The 20,303-nt window shown below is 36.9% G+C and overlaps 1 protein-coding gene across 22 annotated transcripts in view; it reads left to right on the forward strand.

Annotated features, from left to right (window-relative positions):
• The window catches only part of CADPS2 (calcium dependent secretion activator 2), a 315,235-nt gene that overhangs the window by 256,896 nt on the left and 38,036 nt on the right, over positions 1–20,303 (forward strand). For 7 of the 22 annotated variants that reach the window (XM_035331949.1, XM_035331962.1, XM_035331982.1 and 4 more), the window contains 3 exons: positions 4,119–4,260; positions 12,561–12,716; positions 14,500–14,647. In XM_035331949.1, coding sequence (XP_035187840.1) covers positions 4,119–4,260; positions 12,561–12,716; positions 14,500–14,647 — 446 coding nt within the window. Of the gene's footprint in view, positions 1–4,118; positions 4,261–4,397; positions 4,518–12,560; positions 12,717–14,499; positions 14,648–15,584; positions 15,669–20,303 lie in introns of all 22 variants that reach the window. The other 15 variants (XM_035331849.1, XM_035331865.1, XM_035331874.1 and 12 more) reach the window with 5 other exon arrangements.

A 20,303-nucleotide genomic window follows, 5' to 3' on the forward strand; every position in this document is an offset into this window, starting at 1 on the left:
ATAAACAAGAAATACATGGAAATACCATCTTTCTTCTTTTGGGGTATTGGATGACTCTCAACTGCTACAAACAAAACATGGAGCTCCAAGGAAACCTCCTTCTTGAAATTTACTATTTTTGACTAGGATTTTAAAATGTGCCAGGAAACTCAAGTGTTGCCTTCCTGAGAATCCTATAGAGAGCAGGATGATTATAGACTGTCTGCCAAAGTGCTAATTTTGCCACTTGTGATAACCTGTGTCATTCTGCCCTTCCCTTGATTTTGCAGAAGCTCTTGAGGACAGCTTACTAAGTTGACTCCAGGGTAACTCCCAAGCTTTGCCTAAAATGAAAACAAGCCCCAAAGCATCTGAGGTACATAAGAAAAGTAGATTCTTTTCCTGCTGTTACAGGAGAAACATAATTCCAGTGCTGCACCATTACTTTATACTTTTCACCTCTGGTCTTCTCATGTCATGTTTTAATATATTTCAACCACCTAAAAAGTAAAGGTTGAATAATATAATATTATGCTGTATTTCAAGATATTTTTTTTTTCTGTGGGATGTTTCTGTTCCTGCAATACATTTTCCATTGATATTGTGTACATGTTACCTTGCCCTGCTGTAGGCTTTCATTTTGTTGTTGTTTGTGTGAATATGAGATGGCTCATATGAAGAGCATGTGGGGCATCTATATTGACAAGACAATGGAGAATTAAGCTACATAGCTTTGAAGACAAGTGGTAGTTGAGGGATTTGAAGTGTGGCATTTCCTCAAGGATCTCTTGTTTCCCATCTGCTTTGATGCACAGGTGGTACCTTTTGGTGAGATCAATTCTAATCATAGGGTAGAGTGCCATGAGTCTGCTGATGATACTCAGCTCTGTCACTTACCCCTGCACTCTGAGTTTTTTTCCCTGCCTTGCAGTAATCCTTGACAAAGATCTCCAGATAGGTAAATTGGATCTGCCATGTCCTCAGCCCTGGGAAAACAGAATGTTCAGAGTTGTTGATCTGCAACAGTGCTTGTGTGTGTGTGCCCACATACAGAGGGATCTACTTGGAGGCACAGTCGGAGGAGGCGGCTTGGCATCAGTTTAGATAGTTTCATTTCCCTGCAAAGATTGATGTCAGGATGTTAGGAAAATGATTCAGCTTTCTAAGTTGAACAGCTTTTATTGCCTGTGCCTTCTTTAAATTTCATTCTGACTTCTGAATAACAAGAGTTGCCCTCCTGCCCATGAGGCTCTATTACTGTAATTCCCTGAGTAGGTCTGGTAGCAGAGCATTTCAGCGGTGTGTTCAGAAAACAGTAAACTACAAGCTCATCCCTTCAAGTAGCTGTGATTGCCTCATTAATGCCAGCGCTGAACTGATTCACTATAAACCAGCAATATTGACTTAATTGACACGGTTGTATTCTTCTTGTTGTTTTTAAGCTCAAAGTAGCCTTGAAAAATCAGCCTTATATGTAGCTTGCTACCTGCCACCTTTTGTTTCTGAAAGGCAGTGCTCATCCACTGTTTACTGTGAAACACGCAGCATGTGGGCAAGCTTCCATGTCTTTCTGTTAATATCCAAATTATTTTAGGTTGTTGTTATTGTTGGTCACATATGCTGCAATTTTAAGATATATAAATACAAGAGAATAAAAATAACACTGTTTGGAGTGCCTGATACACAATTAATTATGCCAGAACTAGCTAGTTAGCAAGTAGTTCTATGAGCAGTATAAATAATGGAGCATGTTTGTAATGGACCCATAGGTGCTCTCCAGGGTGGATTCTCAGGTGTTTAATAAGAGACAAGCTTATGTTGCTGCCTTTTTCTCAGTGGAAACCCTAATAATCTCTGTCTGCTACCTAGCTGCCTGTTTTCATGAAACTTCATATTCTGGAGATCTCCACCCCCATGTCTAATATGGTTGAAATTAGCTAAAAATATTGAAATTCTTAGCAAGAGAGAGGCAGGTGGCCAAATGCAGAGGGAGTTTATCTTACCAATCTTCTCTCTTTAGGTAAAATTGATTAATACATAATTTCCCATCACTGCAATGATATTTTAAAGAAAATAGTTCTTAGCTTCATTTTTTAAAATCATTATTTAAAAAAATAAAAAAATAATTTAAAAAAAATAGTGTCCAGACATGCTGAATGTTGACATTGTTTCCTTGCAGTGCAGGCAGCAATGGGGAAATGAAACTTGGTGGCACGTTTTCTCCATAGTTTCCATCTCTCTCAGATTTAGACTGTGGTGAATATCATTCACAAATGGAAGATGAAGGAGTTTCTGGAAGTTGCAGAAATTATTTTTGTATGTTATACATGGAGTTGTACTAGTGGTAGAACAAGAAGTTTTTATAGATTCCTGAGATGTATTCCCTGGTAATGAGCCCCGTGATCTAGCTTTTTAATTCATAGGAAGCAATGGAAGCCTCCTCAAAATGCAGTTGAGGTACCTCTCCATGCCAAATGACAAGTCTGGCAGCAGGAACAGATGGGAGGAGAAACACAGAAACCATAGAGGAAAGATACGAATGTCTTCCCTAGAGACAGTAGCTGCTCCCATTGCCTTTCCATTTGAAAAGTTTGGCATCTTGAGACAGAAAAGGTGAGTACATCCAAGCCTGAACCACACTGAGCTGAAGATAAAGCTGAAGGAAGGCACAAGATAGTTTAAAACAGCAGAATAAGGGTGGGAGAAAATAAGGGCTACCAACACCATGAAAATGTCTCCCTGTGGCTCAGCTTGCCTACATGACACATGGGAATATCCTTATGGGTCCTAATAATAGATTCAAGGATGAATACAGACAGGAAAACATGAAACTGATACGCTCCCTTGGTGGGGTAGGACATAGACGCCATAAGGGTAAGGCTTTGTTAATCACAGAATCACAGAATCACAGAATTTCTAGGTTGGAAGAGACCTCAAGATCATCGAGTCCAACCTCTGACCTAACACTAGCAGTCCCCACTAAACCATATCCCTAAGCTCTACATCTAAACGTCTTTTGAAAACTTCCAGGGATGGTGACTCCACCACCTCCCTGGGCAGCCTGTTCCAATGCCTCACAACCCTTTCAGTAAAGAAGCTCTTCCTAACATCTAACCTAAAACTCCCCTGGCGTTAAAGAACATTTTAAGGGCTATCGGGATGAGCAGCAGTGATGGCAAACATTTTTCGGTTTACAGCCTCTTCAGTTTACATTGTACATACAGTTTTTACATGTACATACATGCAGTAAATCCTATCTGTGGAGCAGGTAATTTTCTATTTCTTGTAGTTGCTTTACTTCTCTTGAGAAATGCTTCGTGCTTACAGAATCCCCCACCAGTCATCTCTGTTTCTTTCAAAAAGCAAGAGAAAACCTCTAACAGTGTTTTATGTCATCAGCTTCCCTAAGCATTTTAAGCAACTGGTTTTCAGCATTTCCTTTAAATAGTTGGTGGGCTTTAAATAGTGGTGGGCTCTGGCATACTGAACAGGCCTTGAGATACATAGGCATACCAAGACACGTTGCATGTAGGTATGGGCAGTGATTCAGGACTTCACTGGTTCCTGAGGGCACAGAGCAAATGGGTAAATGTTCTTAATCCCCCAAACACTCTTATGTCACATATTGCCTTTTTCTTATAAGCTCTCTGAAGGAAAGGCTATATATCTTTATATTTTCGCACATAACATATTGAAGCTGGAATGGTTTATTGTAACCTCTGCTGTCCTTGACATAAGGAGAATAAAAATAATTGAATTATATTCAAATACTTTTTTTTTTTTCTCTTGGTTCTGTCTTGTTGTCTAAGTATTTAACAAAATTTCTAAGGCTTATATTTAGTGAAGTGTATTTTAAGAATATTAAAAAGTGTTCTGGCTCGACAAAGCAGTTAGGTATGTGCCTGGTTTTCATAACAGTGACATTGAAAAATGTGCTGCAGAGTCTTCATGAAGAACTTCATTTTTTATATATATTTTATGAACAGTGCTTCCTACACAAGCTGTGTGACAGACACTATATGTATTTGTTCTTAAAATGCTTTTATGTTCTAAAACATTTTAAGAGATATTCTTTCCTATAGGAAAATAAATTAGTGGAAGGCCTGATGTTTTTGTTTGTGTTTTGTTTCTTTTTAAAGCATTTTTGTGCAATGGAAAGTTTCACAAGCACTTGCAGGAAATTTTTGTTCCCATGGTCATCCGCTACATTGATCTCATGGAATCATCAATTGCCCAGTCCATTCACAGAGGTCTTGAACAAGAATCGTGGCAACCTGTCAAGTAAGTGCTTTCTACAAGATTTGTACAAAGCACCTGCTTTGTATATAGCTTTCTCTCTAATCAGGTGTTCTCCCCCATTGTCCTCTAAATATTATATTTTTTTTTATTGTATTCCTACATTGTTTATTTCTTCACAGGAGCATCAGCAACAGTCTTCCTAATGTAGCTCTTCCAAAAGTTCCAAGTTTGCCTCTTAATCTTCCACAAATGCCTAGCTTTTCTACACCAACCTGGATGACTTCTATGTATGACTCCACGTGTGTATTCTTCAATAACCTTCTGACTGTATGTCAGCTCTGCATGGCCTTGCTAGTGTTCTGTGCAGCTGTATTTGGATTGCATGGTGTTTATGATACTTGAGTTGGAAATTATTATTTCTTGGGAGTGAGCCAAGCATGGACTGTTAGTGAGTTGTGCTTTCTAGTGCATTAAAATGTAGCAGTCTTAAACTTGATACAAAATCAACTTGGCAAAGGTCTGTCGTAGTATGAATGGAGTTTTATGCCCTAAGCAACTTAACTACTCTTCTCGATTAATAAGCAGTTTGGAACTTTTTGAACTATTTTAGATCATAAAGTGAGGCAGCCTGTCATATTTTTGCTTGGGTTTGATTAACTCATTCTATGTATAAATTGGTTCTGAAAATATTTATAGAATAAATACCTATACTACAGGGAAATAGTAAAGGTTAAATAGTACCCAGAACAGAAGCATATCTATTTCCTTGTCTATTTCAAATATATATATATGTTGTGTTTTTTTTCTGACACTTGTGTTCTTTCCTTTAGAGAGAGGGAGGGGGAGAGAGAGAGCAGATATGCTAGGCCCTGTTCTGCAGGGGTGCTTCCATAGTTACAGGCCAGATTTCTCTGTGTGTGGACACATTCATATATATTTGAGGAAGTCTCAAGAAGAGCACTGTTTTAGCTCGAGTTTTATTAGAATATGAATGTAAATAACTTCAGAGAATATATATTTAACACACAAAGCCTGATAATATAATTTCAGACAAACTATTGTTTTCTGAAGTTTTGTGACTGAGTTAGACACTCCTAAGAAGCACTCAGATCCATTACTGTGAGAGTTGACAGTTTGTGCTCTGCCAGATGTCTGGCAGTTGTCTGTTGAGTATTATGATTGTTTTTCTGCTGCTAATTCCTCTAAAAGTTGACAAAAACCCTTTTAAACCTTGCCTTTTGGTTCCTTCTGTGTGTCCTATAAATAATTCTAGATTTCTCCTGATGTGCTTATGCAAGTCATTTCAGTTTTGAGTACAAGCCATTTGGTCTTCAGCTACTCTGTCTAACTGACCTTTGTCTAGTTATTCCTGCCCTTTCAAGGGTTACTTGTTTTTTAAGAATAGCTTTCAGAGTTGTTATAACTCTAGATGTGGTCTTCTCACAGTCTGTATTCTAGCAACCCCAGTAATTAATACGCATGTAATAATAAGTATAATAATAATTAATAAATAATAAGGATGGATTCCGGTTGGAGGATTATACTGGTAGATCTCTTCTAAATGAAGGCTTTGGTGTAGCAATAAATACCTAGACAATGTTGTGAAAATCTGAGTACCATGAAACTCAGCCATTGGCACCTCCCCCTTGCACAGCTTCTAGAATTAAGGTATGTGGTGTATATGGGAAAGTATGAATAACATCATAAACTAACTGGTGAGGTTTTGAAAGCATCAGTGAGCACTGAGGTTCACGTGAGCTGTAAGCACTTGCAGTAGTTCTGCAGCTTCTGAGGAGAAGTGGGGACAAGTGCTGTTCCAGGTGTGGGGTCTGCACAAGACCTCCAAAAGGCCATCATCCCCTTTCAGCTGCCCTTTGCAGCATGCCAGAAGAAAAGGTCTGCTAAGGCACTGGCTCTGTTTTAGGCAACTCTTCACCTTCTTTTTCCCCAAAAGTAGAGCCTTGAAGTTCTATTTTAGGAAAGAGGTGTACATTTACTTTCAAGATTTTAGGTAGTATTAAGTTACCTTTGTAATACTGTGGAATTCAGGTAGTATTTTAAGAATCAGCATACCTGCATCCAACTGAAGAGCCAGGTAACTTCTCACAATGGCCATATATTTTATTTGAATCAAAAAACAAAACCAGTTTGAGTGAAGCCAGTTGTTCTTCCTCCCAAGCTAATGAGTTTCTTCTTTCCTGCTGATTACAGCATCTCAGCTTCCAGCAGTGGAAGGGTTTTTTTTTGGTTGTTTGTTTGTTTTTGTGATTACATGAAAGAAGGGAGTAGTGTTTATTTCCCTACTGCTCCCACCCCAGTCTTTTCAGGAAAAACAGAGGTCCCTCTTTCTAGTTAAATTCTCCAATGGGAAGTAACCAATGGGAAGTAACCAAATTCTCCAATGGGAAGTTCCTGTTCTCTAACCCCTGTTTCCTGTGAGCTTTCCCTTTCATTATGAGGAACACCCACCTTAAATGCACTAGGGTGGCATATTGTACAGAGTCAATGGAAGCACCTAAATTCATGAGCCAGGGATCTCGTTTGTCAGTGGTTGCAGGTGGCTCCAACTGACACGCCCAAGTTCTTCTCTCCCCATCCACTGTGCTCCTTCCTCCAGGCCTCATGGCTGAAGCTTTGGCAAGAAGATGACTAAGTATGTCACTATCTTGTGCTGGACTTCTCTCTCTTTGAAAGTGATGATTTTAGCCAGTTAATCATTATTAAGTTGAATTAAACAATGAAGAATTACAGGCAAGAAAACTGAGACAAAAAAAGTCTTCAAGTAAACGGAGTTATTTTTAAATGTTTGCTAAGTCTTGTGTCTATTGCAGTTGTAGTAGGAAGAGTTATCATATTCTCCAAGCTTTACTAGTATATAAGCCTTAGTATATGATTATGAGTTTGTATGCATAGGAGCTCTTAAGTCCAGACTGTCAAGTCTGTTCATATTTAACAGAGCTGATAACATGCCTACCTAAGAAATTTTGCTGAATAGAAAGACATGAAAATATATTGTTAGGCATTTCTTTGTGTGTATTATTGATAAATCTTACAATATTTTCCCCTGTATCACTTAAAAATTGCTCGAGTCCTTTTGAACATTACTAGAGAATATTGTTTATCACTTTTAATTAACTTGTTTTGTTTTTTTTTCCTTCATCTCATGTTTTGGAGAAATACATTTATACTACTTATAACAGATCTTAAGAAGATCGTTACTTCATTTCCAGTTGTTTTAGCTTAGTTGTTTTATTATTGGGCATTGGAAAGAGATGAAAAGAGGAAAGTGTTCTGTGTGGTTGTCTGTTTCTCTTGATTGGTCTCTGGAGAGGATAACTCACAGGACACCTTGGCTAGACGTACAGCGCACTGCGAATTACTGTTGCATTTGGCTAAAGATAATCTCCTAAAAGGACAAAAAAAAGTTTGAATATTTTGTAAAAGCTTCTAATTAGACAGAATGAGGCATTTCTTAATTATTCATTAATTCAAATCATTACTTTAAGTTGCATTTCTGTTCCATTTTTAAAAATTTAATTTCTCTACCTCTTCTGGACCAGGCTTTAAAATTAGATTTGTGGGTGATTTTAATTCTTCAGGTTATTTGTATATTATTATTAATATTTTCAGTGCAGGCATGGCATAGATTAACTGACCAAAAATATTGTAGGTATGAACCTGAGGTTGTCTGTTGCTATCTTATGCCAGTGTAGAGCATCGGGTTCAGTGAATCTCAAGGCTGGAGAAACATAGGATAAGATACGTGCTTGCAGGAGGACACTTCTGTCTTCTCTACCAAGCAGAGTAGGCAAAACCAAAGGAAATGTTCCTGCTATGGCCCAGCTATACTGAGTGGCAGAGGGAGCAGTCGCAATGCTTTGACAGTCGCACACAAAGGTGTGGTCTGAATATGAGCTCTCTTGCTGGACCTCTCTGTGTGTTTGTCTGAATAAGGCATGGGGACACATTTCAGCACTGTTTTGGGCGGTTAGATCTGTAGTGCCACATTTGACCCTGTCATAGTGCTTGCCTGTGATAAAGTGGAAGGTGGCAATTGTTTGTGCTTTTAAGGGTGGGTAGTTAAAAACATAGCCATAAGTAAAAGTAACAGAGTAGTGAAACTACTGAGGTGATTTTTTCCTGTGGAATATGGAGTTTTGAATTCAACGCACGTATAGCAAGCTCCTAGTGAGCATTCTGGAAGATGAATGAATGCTATGGGACATATTTAATTTCTTCCAAAATAGTTTCATTTAAGAAGAAAGAAGAATTAGGAAAAATGTTTTGTTTGCTTAAGCCTGAAATTGCCTCAGTCTTGAACTAAGTAGGAGGAACTGAGAGGTAGCTCTAACCCTAATATATTTGAGGGACCACACACAAGCTGTTATTTGCTGTGGCAAAGCTCTACTCCAGTCTTTCCCCTCACCTACTGATGGAAAGTAGAGAGCTGGAGCAATTGCCATTGATTCTGTAATTACTGAAAATGCTTTTTTTTTGTTGAAAGAATTCTCAGCTGATATTTTTTTGAGCCTTGAATATGCATATTCATGGGAGGTAGTAGAGCTGGAGCTCACAAACTGAGGGATCATAAAGAACATAGAACTGGTGCCCTGTTTTGTAACACTCCCCACAAAACACGAACAGGTTATAATTCAGTCATAAACTTAAAATATATATAATTGCAATAATTCATAAAATCACTATATTTCTCTTGAAAAATTCTAAAAGATTGGAAGCTGTATATTTTGGATCTTTTGGTTGATTGAGAATGTCCTTAGACACTTGTTTCCTATACTTTCATATTCCAAGCTATCTTATGGAGTTTGACATCTAAGGAAGAACTGAAATATTCTGTGTCTACTCTGGAGTTGCGTGTGTGTACTGATCTCACATCTTTATTAGTGGACCGCTTGACTCATAGCTACTGCTTAGGTAGTGGAAAGTTGCCTTGTTCAGCTGTCAGTGGACAAGTGAATTGCTTAGGAGCTGTTCAAAGTTCTGAAGGGTTTTGGAGAAATATAATGTCTTTTTTTTTTTTTTTTTTTTTTTTTTTTTTCCTGTGTTCTGTACAGTGAGAAGCATAAAGCCATAGAATTACTTAGGTTAAAATGGACTACTGGAGGTCACCTGGTGCAATCCCCACGACAGAGTGTGACCAACTACAAAATTAAATTGCTGTAAAAAATAATTAGAATGTGTGCATAACCATTGGAACCTCTTTAAACTATTGGAAACCTCTTATTGCTATTATTGCTATGGCCCAATTAAAGAGTGGACAGATAGTAGACAGACCTTTTTCACAAGGAACTAGTGCTAAAAGCTTAAGTCTTGACCAGCAAAACAATGGAGTTTATACTTAATTTTAGATAGATAAGTAACTAAATTGAGTATAGCTTAAAAAAAAAAAAAAAAGAAAGAAAAAAAAAAAAAAGTAGCAGTTCAATTTCCTGACAGAGCAATATTATTCCATTCATTAGACTGAAGTACCTTATCATAGGTGTTCAAATAAAAACCTTACGATAGCCAAGAATTTTTCCTGTCCCTATGCAAAGAAATGGTTCTGCAATTATGTACATAGATTCAAATGCTTTGGTGGTTTGATTTGAATGTGGGAATACCTCCTGCTGCCAGGAGGAGTTAAAAACTGTGTTTGGCTTTTCTTCATGTTCCATTCTATGGAGTATTAAACTCTGAAGTGACATAACCAGCTATTCATAGGGAATGAAAATCTGCAGACTGGAGACCCTCTTCAGGGTATTGAGGTATGTGTTGACAATTAATATTATTTGCAATGCTTTTACAGAATAAGGGCCAGAAAAAAAATCATAAAGTCCAAATAAAGCAAGTATCTTATACAAACAGCAGTTACAAGTTTTTTGAAATCACAGTTCTCTGAAGCAGCAAGCAAATAAATTGGATATTTGTGCCTAGATGTGTGAACTAGGAAAGAATAGTTTCTGTTGTAGCACTTCATTTTCCTTCCCCATCTGACTAGTATAATACAGTAGTCAAATCCAAATGTCATTGGACAATGCTGCATAAAAAAATGAAGAATGGAACATCAAAATCCTATGAGAAGAGAATGAATGAATTAGTGGTTCTGACAGAATGAATTAGTGTTTCATGAACCTGTGTCTATTACCACATTTATTATAATTTGAAACTTTACTTGGTAGTATAATGAAACCAAATTAAGTGGCTACCAGGGAGTGAACGTGCATAAGAATACATTGATGTTATTGAGAGCACATGAATCCTCCTGAGTCTTAAAGAATTTCATTTGGAATTCCATTAGGATAAAAAGAAGAAATTATGGAGGGATAAAAAATGATTAAATTGTATGATCTGGTGATGAAAAATAGTAGTTCTCTTTCTTGAGAAAGTATGTTTTGTTTTCTGGAAAATGTGCTCTTATCAACTGTAATACCAACTGGCATTGCCCCCAGTTCTGTCACTATATTATTTGTCTTCTTTTACCCCATCTGTCTCAAAAATCGACTCCGTCATTTTCAGATTAATGCTGCATATAATGTAGCATCTACAGCTTCATTCACTGATGGTGTACAAAGCAGATATCATGAAATCTTCAATATTTGGTGTCATGTAACTTAAGAAACAGTCCAACAAAATTGTAGACTTTTGAGGAGTTCTGGTGGTTTGTTATTGATATTTCTTAATTAAACGTAGTGGTGTATAAAAGCACTCCCCACTCAGCTCTAACCTTACCAGGTAATCTTATCTGTCTCTTGGGCCTTTTTCCTGCTTCTGCTGCTTTCTTTCAGGAACACGGTACAATGTAAAATTAGCAATTACTATTGAAAATAAGTGGGGAAAATAAACATGGTAATATGCAAGGCCTGTTTGAAACTGTGGAATATCCTCCTGTGCATTGTGAAGACATCAAAACATGAGACATTTAAGTCAGTCGCTTGGGCCCAGCCTTTTCCTTAGGCAGGTGTCAGTGCACCCAGCTTCTCCATGGCTCCCCTCTCCTCCTGGCCTGGCTGTCCTTTGTGGCAATGAGACAGCACAGCATCGATGTCTTCATCGATGGCTCTGAAGTAATGGTAGCATTAAGACGGAGGTGAAAAGGGGACATCTGTGTGGATCTGGAAGACGGTGGGGTGCTGTAGGACCAAAGCAGAGCTCCTGCTGCATCTGTGCCACCTCTCCTAAGCCCTGAGCATGTGCTGTGCTTCAGGCCTTGCTTCACATTACTACCTGCTGTCACTGCTTGCCTGGTGCGGCCTGGTGTTAGTGCTGCTGAGGAGTGCTTTAGTCAGTCAGATATTAGAGGTCTTTTCTGTTTTTCTTTTTGATTGTTTATTTTTTAAACTGACTCTCCCCAGTCCTCAGCACTCACTGGCTCCTTCCATGAGAGCTGGGGTCACTTTACACTTTGGCAATTGTGTTCATTTGCCATGAAGTAGAAGAAAGAAAATTACAGTCGTGATACATTTAAGCTATTTGAATTCTAATTAAGACTGCCAGGCACTTTTTGTTGTTTGTGTCACTAACATCCTGAAATGCTGTTCTGTGTAGTATTGTGGCTGCCTAAGCAATAACCCGTGTTTTGAAATACAGAACATCATGAGAATATTAGTTAATTCACATTGACAGTGGAAGTGTAACCATACTTACTGCTAACATTATCCTTAAGTTCCTGTGTTTTACAAGTAAATGTCTTAAAATTTAGTGTTTGGATCAGGGCAGAAGAAGAACTTGAAAACATGGACAATCTGAGGTGACACAGAACCATATTAATCCTGTTTTGTTTGTGCACAAACTTCTTTAAATGGTTTCTGTTCCCTTTTTTTTTTTTTTTTTTACTAAGATCTGATTTTATTAATTTTTTTAAAATAAAGAGTATTTATCAAGGGACTGTTTGTCTGGGTATTTTTTTTTCTATGATATTACTACTAGTGTCCTCATTTCTTTGGTAGGTTTATTTGCCTGATTTATGAAAGGAAGAAAACATATGCAAAATCTTAACCATTTTAAAAGGTCCTAACAAATTAATATTCATTTATCTTTTATTTTTCCAGTCTTGATCTGAAATTTGGGCTACATCATTTCTCCATGTTCCCCATCATCCCACCTAACCTCCCTTAACCTGCCGTATTTCTCATCTAAAAGTTGGAATTATTTTAAATTTCCCATTGCCATTTTCACATCCTCAGAATAAGAGCAACTGTATGATGAGATACAGTGAAATGAAGGAGGAAGATGGGGTGGTGATAATGAAGTCTTATTGTCCTGGATAATATTGTGACAAATGGGATAGACACCCATAGATTTATCTTCTGTCTGTTGGGGATTTTGTTTTGTTTTGTTTCTTATAGAAATGGCTCAGCTACTTCAGAAGATCTTTTTTGGAAACTGGATGCTCTACAGATGTTTGTTTTTGATCTTCACTGGCCAGAACCAGAATTTGCCCACCATTTAGAACAGAGACTTAAACTCATGGCAACTGACATGATAGAAGCCTGCGTTAAAAGGTACAGTTGAAATGACCAATTGAAAATAGGGAGAGATTTGAAAATTAACATAGGAACAGTTATACTGGTGCACAGATGTGCATCAGTACCAGAATCCTGTTTCCTGCAATGAGCAGCAGCAGACATATAGGGAAAGATCACAGAAATCAGGGTAAGTAGAAAGAGATCATGAAATGTGTATTTCCCAGCACATAACAACCAGCAATTTGACAAAATCTGCAAAATAGCAAGGAGAATATGTGAGCAGTCCCTTGGAAGTCTGTGGTGGTTTTACTCGGGTGGGCAGCCAAACTCCACCACAACCGCTCTCTAACTCTCCCTCCTCAATGAGGAGCAGGAAGAAAATATGATGAAAGGGGCTGTCTTAAATATGCTCCCACAGACTCACAGAGAGCATATTTGAACAAATACAACAAAACTAAAACACCATCACTTATTGGCTCGGCTCTGGTCAGCAGGGGGGCCCTTACCAAACATGGGGCAGCTTCTAGATCCTTCTCAAAGAAGCCACCCCTATGGCCCCCTGCTACCAAAACCTTGCCACATCAACCCACTACAAAGTCAATGAACCACATCTTGTTTCCATTCCATATTTTTGGCAAATGCTAAAAAAATTCAGAATTCTGCTGAAAATATATAGATATAGATATAGATATATAGATTTCAATTCTCCATTATGATGTTAGTCTTTACGTTCAGTTAATGGTACTAGTTCATTTATCATTTTAGAGTACTATCTCTAAGAAAGATATTGCAAACTAAAGAGGATACAGCATTTCATATAAGAAAGGAAGAGCATCTATGAACCATCCAACCAGAACTAAGTTTTATATCACTGTCTGGAAATTACACAAAAAGCATAATGTTGTTTTTGTTTTGTTTTGGTTGGTTGGTTGGTTTTCTTAACCTGCATGTTATAATTATGCCTCAGAAGCCATGATTCCACGTACAGAGAAAATTTAGTCCAAACATATGAAATACTGATTTAGAAAAAATAAGAGAATAAGGAAAAAGTAAAAAAAAAAAAAAAAAAAAAGTTTGTAGACAATTCAACAATGTCAAACAGAAAATTTAGAACACTGATATGGAGGGCTAAAGAAACAGAAAACCTTTGATATGGGAATACCTGTTCCCATTTTGTAAAATACTGTGTCAATTTCTGCTATGCACATTTACAAATAAGGGCGGAAATAAAACATTTTTATATTTATGTATTCTGAACTATTACATTTATTTTATTGACATTACTCCTTATTTGTACTGGTGTGAAAATGTTTTGTTTTTTTTTTTTTGTATTATGAATCTCATGATATATCTTATGTTTCAATATAAATATTCATATTTGCTTAATAATAAACTCCTTCGATGAGATTCTCTTTTCTAATAAAGGAAGATTTTTGAATTATATTTCTTAGAAGCAAGCACTTGTTATGGTAAACTACATTTTAATATAGAAGAGATGGAAAATGTTGGGTATTTTCATTGCTTTAAATTATTCTTAGTCACCATACAAGGAAACATATTGTTATCTAGTAGGCAAGAAGATAATACTTTTATTATTCAAATGCATTAGCTGAAGCAGTGAAGAACCTTGAGATTACCATCAATACAATTGTTTATTGAATGGGCAGATATTCTGCATTTACAGAATTTCATTTCTAAAATCTCCTCACGTGCATGTATATTGTTAAGTCAACATGTTTAGTAAGGTTTAAACATTTCTGTAATGGTTGTTCAAAATTATCAGAGAGACTCATTTTATGAATTGTGTTTTAATAAACAGAACAAGAATTGCATTTGAACTCAAGCTGCAAAAGACAAACAAATCAACAGACTTGCGTATTCCTTCTTCTCTGTGTACAATGTTTAATGTCTTAGTTGATGCCAAAAAACAGACAGCTAAACTCTGCATTCTGGATGGAGGGCAAGAGGTAAGTGAAATTTTGTATGCTTAATTCCTATGTTAATCCGAAATGTCTCACTTCATGGACTGTCTTTAAAAGATTAATATCAAATTAACTGAAAAGTGTCATGTAGCACTCTGTACAAGAGCATGCATAGACTGCTCCTTAGAAGCATCACTCAAGACACTACCCCTCATCCTCCACCAGAGAAGACACAGAGTGCTTCTGTAATTTATTTGCTGTGACCTGTAAGTCTGTAGACAATCAGAGGATTTCCTGATTCACAGCCGCTCTGGGAATTTCTCTTGAGTTACAGATCATCAGTCCTCTTCAGGAGTTTTTTGTAATAGTAAGATAAAGCCAAAACATTGTCATTTGCAGGCAGGTTTTAATTGAGTAAAATTTGTTTTAATTGGCTCATACACTTAGCATTCATGCCTGGGAACATGCTGAAAATAGAGGCAAGAAATAATCAGCTAATTTAATGGGATTTTTTATTTGATTTCCAAAGTCAGAGACCATTTTGGTAGTCATCTGCTACTGGGATTGTAGATTTTCCACAGTTGAAGCACTGATGTATTTTTGAAGGAAACACAGGCTTCACTGACTACTCTACTTCCAATTTTGTCACTCTCAGCAGGAATAATATGCAAAGTGAAAAAGGGCATACTGTGTACACTGGTGAGATTACCAGCATAAAATTAAAACTCTTCTTGCTATGCATTAGTACTAATGCATTAGTGTAATCTTGTTTTGGATAGATGGTAAAAATATTTGTCAGAACTTGGCAACAAAAAAATGTCTGCTTTGGACAGGTTTACATTAGGTTGTTTGGTCATATTGTTTCTGTTGATTTTCCCATTTCTGTACTGCGCTTTTCATTTTATTGATTCATCTTTTTGAGTTAGTGTATTCAATGTAATTGTTTTTTTTTTTTTTTTTTTTTTTTTTGAAATTCAATGAGACATTCATCATTTCCTGTTCTACCCTGTCATCTTTATTTTTCCTTTTGGTTTTCCATGACATGAACCAGTTTGCTAGTCAATGGGTAAGTGTTTTTTCATTGTTTTTTAGCCTCCATTTTTTCTTTGGTTATTAACTTCCATTTTTTATTCTAAGTGGAAATAGTGGTGATTTTGTTGTTGTTATTGTTTGCTAACCTAGCCCTAGAAATTCCCTTACAGACTGACCTTGCTAGATCATCAGCTTCTAAATTCTGCTTTCCTCATTCATCCTCTTAAGGTTGTTCCAGATGAATTCTTCACTCTTCTTTTCAGACCCAGTGTCATGTTTTACTGCATTACAAAGTAAAGAGACTCTTGCACCTCTCAGTGAAGCAAAATAGCAACAAACAACTTGTTTCATGCTCATCAGAATTTAACCACAACTAGCAACTGTTCACCATAGGTGTTGCTGCCTGATTCATCTTTTACTTAGTGTCTGAGCAGTAACCTGCATGTTTGCACACCCTTCTTGAGGAAAGAGCAATACCAATGCCACCATAAAGACCTGCAGAGAGATGCTATAGCCTCATTTTCCACAATCACACCATCCCCTTCACCTGCTCTGCATTGTATCTCCTGCATTTTCAGCCTGTCCCCCTCAGAAACAAAGTTCAGCATTCACAGTTACCTTTTGGACTGCAGACCCTCACCATATTCTCTTCTGAAATCTCCTCTTTCTGTAGATTTTCAAGCTCCATCATTCATTTCAAGCTCTATCAACCTCCAAACAGAAATACAACCCTTATTCTCTGCGAGGTCTGACCATGACCCCAAATGCTTCCAGTGTTTTTTTTTTTTTTTTTTTTACCTGTGATAAAATATGTACTTATTTCAAAGTCCCCAATTAAATCTTCATCCCCATTCATCTAATCAAACAAAAGAATCTCAAATTCTTCATATACCAGAAATTATAAGGCAATCTGGAAATTTTCTCATGAACTTTTACTTTCTTCTATTCACAAGGCTGTTTCAGAATAATAGTAAAAAATAGGCATTTCGGTCGCTTGTAGTTGATATCATAGTTGCTTGAAATGCTTGAAGATTTATTTGGTGAAATAATTCGGGAATCTGTCCATCTGCCAAAGAAGGCAGAAGAGCCATTTCATGACATAAACAGTTGCATTTTGGGCTCCTCTATAGGAGCTCTGGCATTTCCAATTACTCCTACTTGACGTCTTCATTTTGATCTCAGATGTGGTCCTTTATGCCAGTCAAGAAAAAGTTTCCATAAGGCCTGAGTAAAAAAATATATTAAAGGGCTTTTCATTCATCTAAAACTCAACACTGACTATCCATATGGCTATTTCTAGAACTTACTCTCCAAGTGATGGGAGGTGTTATTTCATTAAATTGATAGACTTAAACATCTCTTTGAATACAGCATGATCTTTTCAGTCACTATACAGAACTATAAGCAGTTGTATAATTCAGTTAGAGTCATCTGAAGTTTTCACCCGTTGTTGTCAGATAGGAGGGAATTGTTACTTACCCTATCATTAGGTCATTCTGGTCATGGTCACCAGTAATAGCACCCTGAGTTTAGAGTTTAAGTTTGATTAAGTCTCCTAGTTTTCCTATGTCACTCCATTTAGTTCTCAGCATCTTCCCAAATGTCCTCCAGGTAAGTCCATTCTTAGAAACTGAGTCCCCAAGTCTGCCATTGAGAAAGACTCCACTCCTTCCCTTTTTCATATCATCTTAAAAGCTAAGAGAAGCATAGCGTTATTTGGATACTGGCACAATTAGTACATTGTTTGGATGCCTTTACATTGGTTGGCAGCCACCTTAAGAGGGTTTGAGAAGCAATGTCCAAGGGAGAATTGCCTTTTCTCAGATTAACTGTGATCCCCGTAGCCTGGCTATGAAGGCATAGCCAGCTGTGGTGCCCCCAGCCTTCTTCATAGCCAACAGAATGGCAATTCATGGGGCACAGCGGAAGGGTACAGTGACACAGCTAAGTAACATACCAGTTGCTGCTATTTTTCAAACAGTTGCCTGTTCAGCTCCTTAGTTTCAGTGCATGTGTTTTCATACATTTTGGAGTAGTTGCATGTTGAACAGTATCCCACATCCTTCCTTCCTGAACTGGAAGCTAACAGCCCATGTATCCTGAGTCAAATGAATAAGCAGCAGCAAGGGAGACCTTTTTTGTCACACAACATTCATTCATCTATAGATTTTTCAGCCTTTGTTATTTGGGATAAATATTTTAAAGCCTGTTAACTTTACAATCTAGATACTGAAATATTCTGGTAACATTCAAGTTTTGGGGTATGGTAGAGAGGCAAGAATCACACAGGAAATATTGCTGGAGGCAAGACTCTAGCAGAATATAGGGCCACAGAGGTAGACAAGTAGTTAATTATGAGCAGGAGTTTATTTGTTGTTTTGTGTAACTGGGTAGTATGAATGGAGTAAATGCCATTGGTCTACACTTTTCCGTGCTCGTAGCAGAATATACACAGAAGATATTTTAGTTGTTTCAGAATTCCAGCCTCCCTGTCATGCTCATAAAAGAAGAGAGACACTACTTTTCTATTTGGGCAAAAATGAGTGATGTGCCATTTCAGTGGAATATACCACAGCTAGTGCTCTGGATAGAAAAAAATAAAAAATAAAAAAAAAAAATAAAAGGAAAAGTGAACTCTGATTTGATGGGCTTTGTTTCTAAAGCTATTTTTTTTCATAAAATTCAAAGACTCATTTAGCTGCATAAATTATAGAGGTTTATAGCTGATTTGATAGCAAAAGTGCAGAAGAAATTTAATATGCAGGTAGTATTGTTATATGTTGGCAGTAACCCTTTTGGTTGAGATGGTCATGTGCAATTTATTTTCAGAGTCATCCAACCTTAAAACAAGCAAAAAAAATCTTGAAAAGCTTTTTTTTATTATTATCCTTTTATTAAAAAAGAAAAAAGAAAAAACACAACAAATAATTTAAAAAGTCAACTCCAATATTGGGATAGTGAGGGAACAGAACAGATTGTCATACTGAGCAAGTTACCATTCTCAGCTGATCATCACAGGATTTAGGAATGAACTCTTCTCTTCCCAATAGTACAGTTGTCCAAAGGCACTAAAATACTTTGTCCCCTTTCAAATATCAGTACTAGGCCTGTTACTAAGAACATAGAGACAAACTTTGAAGACCATCTAGAAAGTCATTTTGGGTTATGTCCCGTGACACTTTGCAGCTAAGCATGGTTTTGTCCAATGTACCTCCTATAGCTGCAGCTGTTCGTATTTTACTGAGTTACTCAAGGGCAGCTGGAAAGCCGGAGCTAGATTCTGCATTATCCTGAGATCCTTCAGAGACTTTGGGATCACACTGAAAGACTCCACAACATTATACATTCAAACCATTCAGCTGTGGGAGCTGGCATGTCTAGGTTCAGACTCCACGTGGACCATGATCACATCAGCCAGCAGAAGAATATAAGGGCACAACTATCCATAAATGTATTTGGGAAAGGAGTGAGGATTTGTCTGCTCTCACAGAGTAAGGTTGGCAGAAGTAGAAAAGCTGGAGACTGCTGATTTTGGGATTGTGTATACTACCTTGTTAGTTGTTACAATGTTATCTTGAATTCTACAATATTTGTAATCTTCCTAAGTCTGAAAATTTGTTTTGTCAGGGGTGTCTGTTTTGATGGAAGTTGGCACTGGAGAGGAGTGGGTTAAAAGAATTTCTGATCTCATGGTTTGCAAAATAAATATTGGAAAAAAAAAAAAAAAAAAATGAAATTCAGGTTTAAAAAGTCAAATCATATTTTTAAAAAAAAAAAAAAAAAGTTTTTGAAGCTTTTTGTGATTTTTGAATTATTGGATTTTTGTATTGATTTTCTGGGTCACATAGTGAAGTTACTTACAGATTATATTCCATTGACACAAAATTATATTTTCCCTCTGATGTTAGAAAAAATATTAATAAGAAAGCAAAAATGTGGGAACTGATTTTAGAATATACATAGATTCATCAATTTAATGTGTGGCTGAGTTAAATTTGCAGATGCTTTATGGGAGGACCACAGTGATTTTTCGCATATTATAGGAATATGTATGGTTTTGACATAAATCTGTGGTAATATAATAATTTATTGTTTTTAGAGACTAAGAAATCATTGCCTTCTGAAGACTCTGTAAACCACAATGTCACAGACAGTTTTTGGATCATTTATGTCCTTAGCAGATCTTGGTCAAGGCATTAATATAGCGAGAATCAATTATATATGGAACTATGGAAAGTTCTTTAATGTATTTATTACATTCTTTTGCTCTTCCGAATTGTTGGCTCATATTTGTCTGAGACCTGTATTCATATTTTCCAAGTGTTTTTAAACTTTCATGAAGAAATTAAAACCAAAACTTAACACACATTAAGAACAGTAGTTAGTATGTGGAACAGATACTCGTGCATGGGTAAACACATTTCATAGTCTTATTTTCTCTAATTTGAATGCAAGTTTAGTAGGTGTACCATTTAGAAAATCATTCCTAAATACATTAAGCAGATCAGATTTAATGTTTTGATTTGTATGGCAACTCTGAGACAGATGAAAAATAGCCTTTAAAAACTCTGAAAACTATTCATCTGGCAGCTGCTAAGTTAGGCTAATGTTTGTACTGACCTCAGCACTTTTACTCTGAGCATTGTGCTGTTAGCTGTTCCAAGTAGCC

The sequence above is a fragment of the Oxyura jamaicensis genome, chromosome 1 (genome assembly GCF_011077185.1).
Source record: "Oxyura jamaicensis isolate SHBP4307 breed ruddy duck chromosome 1, BPBGC_Ojam_1.0, whole genome shotgun sequence".
In the NCBI taxonomy this organism is placed as follows: domain Eukaryota; kingdom Metazoa; phylum Chordata; class Aves; order Anseriformes; family Anatidae; genus Oxyura; species Oxyura jamaicensis.